This window comes from Myotis lucifugus, unplaced genomic scaffold (assembly GCF_000147115.1).
Source record: "Myotis lucifugus unplaced genomic scaffold, Myoluc2.0 scaffold_58, whole genome shotgun sequence".
Taxonomy (NCBI): Eukaryota; Metazoa; Chordata; class Mammalia; order Chiroptera; family Vespertilionidae; genus Myotis; species Myotis lucifugus.
Window position 1 is genome coordinate 5,761,550 of NW_005871106.1, and position 12,229 is coordinate 5,773,778.

At 46.9% G+C, this 12,229-nt stretch overlaps 1 protein-coding gene across 1 annotated transcript in view; it reads right to left on the reverse strand.

The window, feature by feature from the left end:
- PIEZO2 (piezo type mechanosensitive ion channel component 2) overlaps positions 1-3,550 on the reverse strand; it is a 330,099-nt gene extending 326,549 nt beyond the window's left edge. The window contains 1 exon segment of the mRNA XM_023754259.1: positions 3,012-3,550. Within this exon segment, the coding sequence (XP_023610027.1) occupies positions 3,012-3,075 (64 nt within the window). The 5' untranslated portion in view covers positions 3,076-3,550.
- Between the last annotated feature and the right edge of the window lie 8,679 nt (positions 3,551-12,229).

The following is a 12,229-nucleotide window of genomic DNA, read 5'->3' on the forward strand; positions in this document are numbered from 1 at the left end:
CACTCCCCATGTCCAGGATATTAGGAAAACCTGACTATTTGATTTAGGAGCACCTGGGGAGTAGGCAGACCTGAAAACCCTCCAATAACCTTGAAAACATCCACTTCCTCTAGAAATGAATGCTCAAATCAGGCCATGGCTGCCCAGCCCCCTTTTGTCCCTTCAAGTACACGGATTAGAAGGCATCATTGATCATTGTATTGCAAGTGGGTTGTCTTTGCCAAGCAGCAACCAGCAAGTGAGGGGATGGGCGATGGGATAAGTCCTCTGTTCTTCCCAGGAGCTCTCCTCCCTTACACTCAGGGAGCAAAGTTCCAGCCACCTTTCACCTTTACACTAGGCAAGGCCGGGCGGGGAAGCGCGGGAGAGCAACAAGCTCTGTCTAGAACCAGTGGTTCTCAACCTTCCTAATGCCGCGACCCTTTCATACAGTTCCGCATGTTGTGGTGACCCCCAACCATAAAATTATTTTCGTGGCTACTTCATAACTGTAATTTTGCTACTGTTATGAATCGTAATGTCAAAAACAATATGTAATTATATATGTGTTTTTTCGATGGTCTTAGGCGACCCCTGTGAAAGGGTCGTTCGCGACCAACAGGTTGAGAACCGCTGGGACCCTTGGAGACTGCAGATAATACCATCTAAGGCACGCGCGTGCGCGCGCATACACACATACACAGGCACACGCACAGGCAGGTTAGCCTCTCAGCTTAGCCCAGAAAACGCCAGAGAATCCACATAAATTAGCTGGAAAGAGAAGGCGGCCAAGGATCGTCCTGGCCGGGCCCATTCCCAGCTGTCCCTGAAGCCCCAGCAGGATGGCAGGAGGGCGCGGTCTGTCATCTTTGAGTCCCTGGAAGCAGATCCCCGGAAGGTCCGGACCACGGAGCGCACGTGCGGGCTCGGAGCAAGCCTACTCTTGGGCCCCAGCCTAAAGGTGTGAATATTGCGCAGGGCCCACGGGGTCCCAGGAAGAAGCCAGGAGGGGCGGAGGAAAGAGGCCGGACCGAGTGGGAACCCCATTTGCGGAACAGTGGTGCCTGATCCGCCAGCGCCCCTAGGAGCTTCCCTCTGGGCCGCTCTGGAGCTGCCTGCGCAAGCCTTGCGCCTCGGGGCGCCTCCTCGGGGAGTGCGGCACTCCCAGGTCCCTCTGGAGGGCAGAGCTCCACAGTCCTACAGAAGGGCTTTGTGGTGTAGACCACCAACCAGTAGAATGACAAGGCCCCCAAACCGCGGCTGCGGAGCATCCAGAGCAGGCGAACTGCAAGAGCCAAAGCTCAGGGCAAGGTCTCCGGCCATCAGTGGGCAAATCCTTTTGTTCTTTCACTCTACTAGATGTGCAAGTCACAGAGCGGACCGAGGTGGCTGCAGACAACCACCAGCCTACTTCTGGCAGTCACCAAGTGCTGCCACCGGCCATGAGGGGAGGGGAAGGGGAAGCGGGAGGGAGAGAAGAGGGGAGGAGGAGCAAGGGGCTGTGGGAGGAGAAGCCCTTGTTAACTGGGGCACTAGCTTCCATTCGGCATACAGTAAATGTGCCAGGCGCTTCAGATACACAGACGGCCCCCAGACCATGGCGTGCACGACCTGTGTGTAATGAACCAGGAGTAGCCCGGCTCTGTTTTCCCCAATGGCTTCCAAAGCCCTTCGTCTTCAAACTTAAACCAGCTGGCCTAGGGTCCACTTCAGCTTCCTGGAAGCTGCCCTCCTCGTCTACATGCGTGGTTATTAAGGGCAAAGATCCGGCATAATGGTCCTCCCTGGACGCGCAAAGGGCACAGGAGAGGCCAAAGCCTGCCTGTGCGCGCTGGCCCCTCCTGCTGCGCGAGCACCAGCCACGCCGCAGACGGCTTCCAATCTGAGCGCCTTCCAGGACTTTCCGCGGGTGTCCTGCCCTGGCGTCCCCCAAAGGCTTCGCTCGCTCAGTGTTAATGCCAATGACAAAATCCTCCCGGTAGCTGGGTCTGACCCTCACAACACACCATAGAACCCCTCTTTAGATTGATTACTTGGGCAAATGAAACAACACAGGTGTGATGGTGAGTCCTCAACCTCTGGCAAATGTAAAAAGGTGGCCTTTTCTGCGAAGACCCTGTCTCTTTGTAAATGGTTCTGTTTCCTAAGTCTACAGGGGAAAGGGAAAGTAAGGAGCTGTCAGTCATTCTTCCGGGCTCCAATCTAACAGGCACCACCGCCTATGAGAGGAGAAACGCAGAATCTCTCTCGCTCCCAGCACGCCGCCTGTGTCTCTAGACCTGATGCCCAGTTGCTTGCAACACGCTCCCAGCCCTATAGAAAGAGTGAAATCCTTGACTGAGCTCCCTCAGCCCTCGCCAGTCCCAGGGAGAGGCAATCCGGCTTTCGATCCCTTTAAAAACCTGAAAGGGCCGGCGCCTGTTGGGAGGGACAGGGTCTTGGTCGTCTGTGGTGTCAGCCTCCAACACTTCTGTTGTAGGGGCTTTTGTGGAAGTAAAAGAAAGTAAGCAACTTCGGGGCACTGTTTTCCTGAACCTCTCCCGTCACAGTTCTGTCTGGGATATGGGGAGAGATGGCCTCAGTGCCTTCCGGCTGCACCGGGAGTATCTGCGCATCTGGGAACCCGGAGCAGGGCACTCCAGTAAGGTCCCGCGCTGGCTGGGAAGGGGTCTGCCACCCCCACCGCTTTCCAGCCAGGTCTGCATCCTTGTGTACCAGTGAGCACTCCACGAAAGAAATTCCACAGGTGCCTAAATCCAACAGCCTCCAGCACACGCCTATCGGTCCCTGGACTCTGCAGCTGGACCTTTAGGAGAGCCCCGACAGTGCGCCCGGGCGCGGGAAGGGAGAGGGGCCCCGCTGACGGTGCGTGTCTGCCACCGCTGGCCCCGGGACCGCGGCGCGGGCTTCCCGAAGAGAGTCCCAGAACACTAGAACCCTTAACTGAGGATTGCCCGGAAGCCTGCCCCCCCCCCATCCCTAGGCGCCCCCTGCACCCTCCCAAGTAACCTGGGCGAGTGGACCGCACTCACCTACTGCCAGGCAGATGGGGAGCAGCAGCCTGAAGATGAGCCCGCACACCACTTCCGAGGCCATCGCGACAGTCCGGCGACTCCGAGCAGAGGGGCGAGGCTCGAGGGTCTCTAGAACGGGGATGCCAGGCCCATGCCCGCCTAGGGCCTCCTGCTGCCGGCGGCTTGAGGCCGCTCGGTCATCGCCCTGGCGGGGCCGCCGCGCTGTCCGCACCGAGGGCGCGCTCCGGGCTCTTGGCCGAGCCTCAAACGGCTCTAGGTAGCCCCCGCCCCAGAGGCCCGGCCCTCCTCGGCCGGCCCATGAAGTGTGGGCTCCGCAATCCGGCGGCAGCGGCTTCTGCAGCGGGTGGGCCGGGCCGGAGCCCTGCGCCGAGGCACTTTGGGAGGGTCCTGGAGGGCGGCGCGGCGAGGAAGGGGGCGAGAGGGACGTGCTAGGCTGTTGCCTGGCTCCCGAGGCGCTGCTCAGGGGCGGCGGGGGAGTGTTCTTCGAGGAATCCCCTCTGAAGCCGAAGTACCTCTGCAGCCGGGCCAGGCCCTCGCCCACGCCGCCTGCTGCGCGACCCTCGGCCGGGGCTCCCGGAGCTGCCCGCGGGCCTCCCCGAGCGGCGCCGGCGGATTCCGGGCGGCGGGGTGGCTCAGCCTCAGCGCCTCCCGGTTTCGGGCTGGAGAGACCCGGGCGGGAGCCTCCAGGCGCACAGAACCATCCCTCTGTCACCAGAAAAGAATTGTGCGAGCGTGGGCAGAAATCGAGACGAACTCACAAGGAGTGGATCTGGCTCCAACTCCCTCCTCCACGGCCTCAGTTTTAAAAAATAAAATAAAAACCCAACGCCGCCCAGATGCCAGCGCGCCCCCCGCCCGCCGCGGTGCAGCCTCGCCCTGGTGGCGCAGCCCTGGCTACCCCGCGGGCGCGCACTTCTCCACCTTCAATGAAACTTTCGAGGCCTCTCCCGGGGACAGGCGTGCCCCGGGGCCAATGGGACGGAGCCGGCGCGTGGGGATCCCGCCCCTGCGCGGCACGCGAGGCGGGCGCAGTGCCTGGGCGCGGTGGGCGAGTCTCCAACCCCGGCGCGGACACATAGGGAGAGGCCAGGCCTCTCCAGTCTGGTGGACTTTATGGTTCACTCGCCGGTGCTCCGCGCCCTCCACCACTGCTCACTCCTGCAGACCCGAAGCTCTGCTGGGTCCTGTCATTCTGCAGACACCTAAGGCACACATCCTGGCATCTGGTCGCGCCCCTGAGCTTACCCAACCCCAAGAAACCTTCTAATGCTTGTGCACAGGCTCAGCAGGAGAGCAGTCAGGGTTTGCACAACTTTGTAGGACTGTCACTCATGCTAGGACCACACTTACCGACTTGTACTGATGAAGAAGAATACAACCAGACCAGTGACCCAGTCCATCTTTAACCTTGTGAGAAGCTTCAATTCTGAATAGGCTCTGGAAAACCCCAGGTTTCCAAGAATGGGCATCATGGTTCAGATGCGCATCCACTTTGCACATTTGGGGTAATCTTGTTTTTGCCTCAGGTTGTTTTGTTGTTTGCCATGGCTTTGGGGAAAGAGCATGTAGTTCCCCATTTCTCCTAATAATCTCCTTTTTTTTTTTCCTTGTTCTCTAGGTAAGATCTAGAGAAATCTGGTTCTAGTTGGGAGAGGTCATTGCGCTTGGGTCCCTGATTTCATGATTACCCAAGAGTGGGGGAGATGTGCTGAAGCACCTGTGGGATCCTCAGGACCAGAACCTGAAGATCTTCCAATCTGTAGAGAGGACCATTCAGAATTGGTATTTGCATCAAGAGAACAGAAAAGGAAGAATTTGACTTCCCTTCTGCATTCAGCATTCTGGTCTGAAACTATGGAAAGTCTGATGATGAAAAGTCTTGATTCTGTCAACCCATGGTCAGCGAATTCAAAGCCAACAGGAATCCCCAATTTAGGGTGCCCTAAAGAAGGACACTAGTGCAAAACAGCTCAATTGTGCTACAGCATGAATATGAGGTAGCCCTGGGGCCAGGCCCCTCCGGGCTAGACAGCTCTGCTCTGGTGAGACATCATCCTCTTTGGTATTTCAGCTCAGCCAGGGAGAGGCAGTCTTCAGTGGAAAGGGAGAGTATGGTGGGTGGGGTGGGTGGGGTGGATGGGTGGGGGAAGCTGGCTTACAAGGACAGAAGTCCCTGCCCCTGGTCCCTGATTGATATCATGCAAATGTAGAGTCCAAATCCTCACAGTCTGATTGGTCCAAAACATACTGTTCTGATTAGTCAAAATAGAACTGCTATCATTGGTAGGAGGTGCACAGCTCTGATTGGATGGGAAAGCCTCAGTCCTATTGGTTGAAATAGGATTCCAGGAACTTTATATGGACTGGATCAGATGGCAGAAACACAGTGCAAGTTGGCAGCAGACAGTTCAGCACAGGCTTCTCTGTGAACTGCAGGATGCATGAGAGGCCCCTGTACAAAAATTGCCACTAGGCCTGTTGGTTTGTTTATTTCTTCTGTTGTGGTTCTTAATAGGTGTCTTTTTTCCTGAGGGTTCACAGTTCTATATGTTCCCCTCCCTTTTTTTGAGATACAGTAAGCTTGTGTTTTGAGCTCATGCCTCCAGAAATTCTCTGAGAATGACAAACTGTGAACCATTACTTGTTTTTTATGCAGACTGGAGGCAGTGAAATCTTATAGAGACAACTCAAAACTTAGATCATCTATATGTTCAGGAGTCCTCAAGAAGCTTAGATATCTAAATCCCAAACATAATCATAAACCCAACAGGATGGCTAGAGATGATAGGAAATTAATTGTTAGCAAATTATTGACTACTATCAGGAAATGTTTTGTGTTTTGTAGAAGCCTGACAAAAATCTACACCCATTCTCTCAGGAGTCTAGCATTTTGGTGTTCATAGGCGGTGGTCTGTCTCTGGTACAACTTGTTTTGGGAACCTAATTAAGGGCTTCCCAAGCCCTCCTGATTTTAAAATAACATTGCATCAATACATGAGTCCTTAGTTGTTGTTTTTTTCTGAATATGTTGTCATGTTCTCAGGAGGTTTCCCATTTTAACAACTGCCTAGATTTCTTGGATGCTTAAGCAGGAGACACAGCAGATAGGTTATCTTATCACACACACTTTTTGCTTGCTCTGCCACGTTAAATGTCAATTTAGCTGTTTAATTTTTTAGAGGAGTTTCAGTTGTCTAGGCTATACTTATCTAGGGTTCTCCACCCAGGCTGCATGTCACAGTCACCTGAGGAGCTTTTTGTTGGAATAGAGTACTGTCCTCATTCACATATCATAATTCTGGCAACATGCAATTGTTTTTTCAAAACTAGCATCACCAAAACAGATCCATCTTTATGGAACTGTATTTTCACACTGGGTTTGACACAAGTACGCATATCAGTAGCCAGTGGCATTACATTGTCCTTACAAGGGCTGTTTTACCCTAAAATTTCCCTAATCTGAGGAGCAGCATTTGCTGTCTAGACAGATTTGTTTATTTTAAATTGTATTGAAGTATGGTAGCAATCATCTCAGGTAGAAACTATAGTTTACCTTTAACCCTGCTGTTTGGCTTATGTACCTATTTGCTTTGTTTAACAATAGACAGGTTATTTTGATTTTCTGAATTATATAAATCACCCCATTCGATTGAATACCCTATTGATTGTACTGTGAATATCCCATTGGTTGTGGTCATACTGGTCTTAGAAAGCACATTTTCCTTTACCTGGGAAGGACAGCACAGTTATCCCAAGGTCAGAGGGCTCCAGTTTTACGTGTCCCTGTTGACTCAGTGTTCTGGAGACCCAAAACAAAAACTGTAATTTAGATAACATGCTTAAGTTTAACCCAGGTTCCTCATTCCAGACCCGAGGGCTCTAGATAATGTGTTTCTGTCAATTCAGTGACCCCGAGACCCAAAACTATAATTAACATGCTGCTTCTGCTTCTGTAAACTGCTTTTTTGCAAACCAGGTTCCTCATTCCAAACCTTGAGATCTAATCAATACCTTTGTGATCTTTGCCTATATAAGTCTGGTTTTGCCACCATCTTATCACTATGAGATTTGGGGAATAGCCCCTCATAGTCCCAGATTGCAATAAATGTGACTCTTTAATTCGACTTCTTGAGGCGTCCTTCTGTGATTCGCGGGGTACATTACAACAGTATGTCATATGTGTGGGGTTTTTTAAATTTTATTTATTGATTTGAGAGAGGAAAGGAGAGAGAGAGAGATTTGTTGTTCCACTTATTTGTACATTCATTGGTTGACTCTGGTATGTCCACCAACCGAGGATCAAATCCATGACATTGGTATATTGAGATGATGCTCTAACCAGCTGAGCTACCTGGCTAGAGCTAGACAGATTTGTTTCTGAGGACTGTCCAGCCCACTAGGAAGGATATTGGTCCCATTGTTCAGGAGTCCTTCTGCCTAGTGACCTTCATCCTCAATCTGAGCGTGATATTGCCAAAATCTGGTATGAGGTAGAAAATTCTCCAGGAAGAAAATCAACTACATAAACATATTATTTTGATATGGGTGTATCCCAGATCAATAAAAGCTTGGTGCGGCCTGAGCACCAGTGGAAGTCCTTCCTCTTGAGTTGGACTTACCCGTCTGGCCCCCCAATATTTCCAAATTATCTCTTGTCTTTTCTCTTTCATTTGTGTTTGGCTCCTCTTCCAGATCCTGAACCCTGAACCACGCAGGTTGTGGAGGGACACATTTACAATATATGACCTCAAGTTTAGCACTGATAATGAATTAAGCTGCAGTCACTCTGTATCTGCATTTATTCTACAAAGACAATGAATGGCTTCTCTTGATCACTATTGACATGTTAGTGCCTTGGATTCCTCATCTGTAACTTGAGGAAAGTAATCAAAGCTATCTAACATGGAGTGCTATTAATGTATAGAGTGCTTAGAGAAGTGCCTGGTGCATAGTAATAATTCAATAAACATTAGCTGCTATTGTTGTTTTAGATGTTGTTACCATTGGAAAGCAAGGACTGGTCCTACATTTCTGAAATGGTTCTGCTGAAACACAGCAGCCTGCCCTGATATTCAGAAAGACACACTGGCTCTTTGTAATATGTTTAAAAACTGTGGCAAAGTTGAGTGATAAATATTTTCCTAAGTGTCTGAGTTTTAGCCACTAAAAAATGTCACTTTGTGCCTTGATGGATTTCTTCTCACCTGTTTAGCTTTTATTGTTTCTGACCTTGGTTTAATGCTACGCTGTTTGACAAAATCATTCAGAAACACCAGCTTTGTTCCAAGTGATAATCTTCTCTAGTATGCTTAATATGCAAACACAAAGTTAATAAACTTTTCCAGTCTCATGTCAATTATGGTTCTCTCAAACACTTTGTCAGCTTCTTTTGGGAGAATTCAGGAGTATCTAAATCAGTGGTTCTCAACCTGTGGCTCGCGACCCCTTTGGCGGTCGAAGGACCCTTTCACAGGGGTCGCCTAAGACCATCCTGCATATCAGATATTTACATTACGATTCATAACAGTAGCAACATTACAGTTATGAAGTAGCAACGAAAATAATTTTATGGTTGGGTCACAACATGAGGAACTGTATTTAAAGGGCCAGAAGGTTGACAACCACTGAAAATGGTAACTTTACAAAACAGGATATCCCAAAGGAATAAAAAATTTGTCAACCTGGCATTTTCTTCTCCCACTGAAATCTGCCAAAATCCCTGGGCACCATCTAGCTAGCCTGTAGAAACTAACATTTTTAGATATATACATTTCTATGTTTTCATTTGTAAGTAACAATATTTGTTTAGAGGTTATTTGAGTTAGGAGCCACATCGTTTTTAGTTCTTATAGTTGAAAAAACTTGGAAGCAGAATGAAAGCCTTTCTTCCTTTGCTAATATATTCTGTGGTTGCACTTTTTTTAAAAAAAAAAGCTGTTAATGTAATGTTTACAACAGACACACTTTCAAGGTCTCTAAATTCCAAAAACTATACAACTTCTAATAATTTGTAGGAGACATCATCTTATTACACTTCTGCTAAAGAGTTTATCCACCATACAACCTTGCCCACCGTCATCCACAGAGAAAATGCACCAAACCCTTCGTGTACTTCTCCCTTCACCGGCTCTTACACATAACTTCCTGCTGGGTAACATCAAGTTCATACCGCATCTTGAACTACAATTAGTGAGCTGTAATATGGATCCAGGGTCTGAAGCAGATTGCTCATTTGTATCTGTTGCTCAAGAACCTTGAAAACTCAGCTAAGTGGTGTGTACATGCCTTATTTTTCCAATTTGATTGTAGGCTTTCAGGGCATGGACAAAATTATTCTATAAAATAAACCAATCAAAAAATTAGGTTATAGTGCAAAATATTGTTTCCAAATGAACTGTATTTTATTTGCTTCCATCACTCACACACACACACACACACACACACACACACACACACACCCTTAATTGGGTATCAAAGATCACATGTGAAAATAAAAGAGCATAAATAATTTTGTGAGGGTTTTTTGTAAAGTTGATACATAAGACAAGAGATTGTGAATTTGTGGGGAGGGTGCTCTGCTGAAGTTGGTGACTTGCCTTGGGCACACAGGCACCCAGATGGCTGACACTAAAATATGGAAACCACCATTCATTATTCACAGCAAACACCATGAGCAGATTTTTATCTTGGGGGTTGTCTAGCTGCTTTCTGTGTATTTGGTCCTGAGGTCTTTGAAGAAGCTGGTGGTTTTAATATCATTTCATCCAGAAAGGTTTTTCAAAATGTAGGAGGAGTTTTAAGAAGGGAACTGGAATTTCAGGAACAATTTAGCAGTGACATGAAATTCAAAGGAAGTTAGTAAGCAAAAATGGTATATAAGTTTTTTCTTTACCTATAACCGCTGAAATAGAAAAATCCTCCTTGTAAGTATCCTAATAAATATTTATTTCAATAAATACACACTTCAGACTGATTTGGATGTCAGTTGTATTTGTTGGAACTCCATTAGGATCTCTTCAATGGTCATAGAAATGTTAATTTGCTTAGTAAGCCTAAGTGATTTTCATTCATTAATCTCCTTAAGAGATTTCAAAAGTATGTACACATGCGAGTGTTTACAAGTTTTGTAATTGGTTATTTCTAGTTGTTAACATTAACCTATAATTAGGACTCACAGACCCCATTCAATGACTTGAATCAACAATTTAAGTTTCATCCACTTATTCTCCTGCAGTGCCACCTTTTGGCTAAAAGTATATTGAAAAAAATATTGAAAAAATGTAGAGTCAAAAGCAAGCACAATCAATAAATGATTGCAGTCAATGATCTGCTGATGGGTTCAGAAATGATGCAGCAGTGAGCAGACCAACATAGCCACTACCTTCATGATGCAGCCATCTAAAGATGAACAAAACATAAACTTGTATTTTTCCAAAATACAAGTTTCTGATATTATACATCTCAAACCAGTAACAACTTTTCGAGATGCCCTAAGAAAATTGTTCTCCCAACTTGGATGAATCCAGGGCTAGCTACACAATTTGTGAGCACCAGTGGAAAATGAAAATGGGGATTCCTTGTTCAAAAGGCAGGAAAAAGTTCTGCTAAGGGTATTAAAATATAAAAATTTTCCCTTTTTTCCATAGTCTTCTCAAATTGCCATAGCATTTTTTATTTGTCATTTAATGCTGTTTTATGTGGAGAAAAATGGAAATTATTTAAATTATTAGCATGAATTTAACCCAAATCTTTATATTCTGCAATGCCAGCTCTAAATGCAAATATAAGAGCAATGAATTCATATGAAGAATTGCTAGATCATTGGAATCATATTTTGTAGCTCACACATGCATTCATATTTTGTTCAAAGCAAAACTGTTGACATGCTTCACAAAACCAATTTAACTGTTTTTAACTCACTCTCCACTTTCTACCAACACTCTCCACTTGCAGCTTACTGAGAGTAAGAAAGGACTCAAAGGAAAAGAAACTATGGGTTGTCCATTTTTTCTCTTTCCCTCTATTATTTTCCCATAAGTAGTGACTAATAGGAAAGTGCAGCAGGTCATTAAGTAATAGATTTCATCCAATGTCGTTTTGTCATTTTTTATAACATTGATGAGAGGCTGTAAGAACGTAACTCTTGTTTATATCAATTAGCCTATGGCAGCAGTGGTTTCATTATATGTCATTTTGCTGAAAGCCCCAGAGCCTATCAACGACGTTAAGTAAGGACTTACTCTAACATGAATAAGAAAGAATATGATAGATTCCTTGGTCATGAATGGTTTTGACAATGCCATTGCCTTCTTTCTTACTTCAAGGCAGATTCCTGTTCAAACAGAAAGTGTGGCTTCTGGGGGTTGTCAGTGCTCCCCCATTTCCTCGGTCATCAGGAACACTTGCCTTGCACTCCTTCATATATTGGGGTTCCTGGGATTCTGTGTTCCTGGGCATGGGGCTGCAAGGAACAGCAGACACGTATATTGCACGTCTGTCCCTTGCTCATGTCATGCTCCACCGTCTTGTGGACTTCACTTGCAAACCACATGTTCAAATATAAAATTACTTAAAATTATGAGACAGAAATAGCAGAGCATTAAACCAAGAGCAGGGTCTTTCTGGGGCCACAGGTGGTGGTGGGTGGGCTTTCTGGGGCACACCCATGAAGCCACCCCAGATGAGTAAGTGTCATTCCTGGGCCCCTCACTCAGCAACTCTGCTCCATCTGTGTGGTTCTTGGTGTTGGTTCACCTGGACATCTAGCTCCATTCCAAGAAAAATCCCAACAAACTAGCATAGTTCACCTGTTAGGATCCAACTATGGAGTTCTGGGTTCTGCTCTAAATAGCCTGCCAAGATAAAAACTGTATTTCAAGGTTTCCCTGATAGTGTGCTGGGGTCCAATAAATTATCTCCTGGCACCCTCACCCCAAACACACCTCAGTCTCCCCATTATCTCTCACCACATCCACCTTTAAGAAAGTAGACCCACACAAAACTACTCATAAAGTTTTAAAATATTAGATTTTTAAAAGTCAATAACAAAATAAGTTTATAAAGAAGTCGCATCACGAAAATATAAACTAAAAGGAAACAACAGACTGAGGAGAATATTCACAAAAAATATGACAGTAAGTTGCAGTTCCTGTCCATATTGTTTAAATCATAAAATCTACCTAGGAGAGAAGAAACAAAGACATGGGAAAATACTC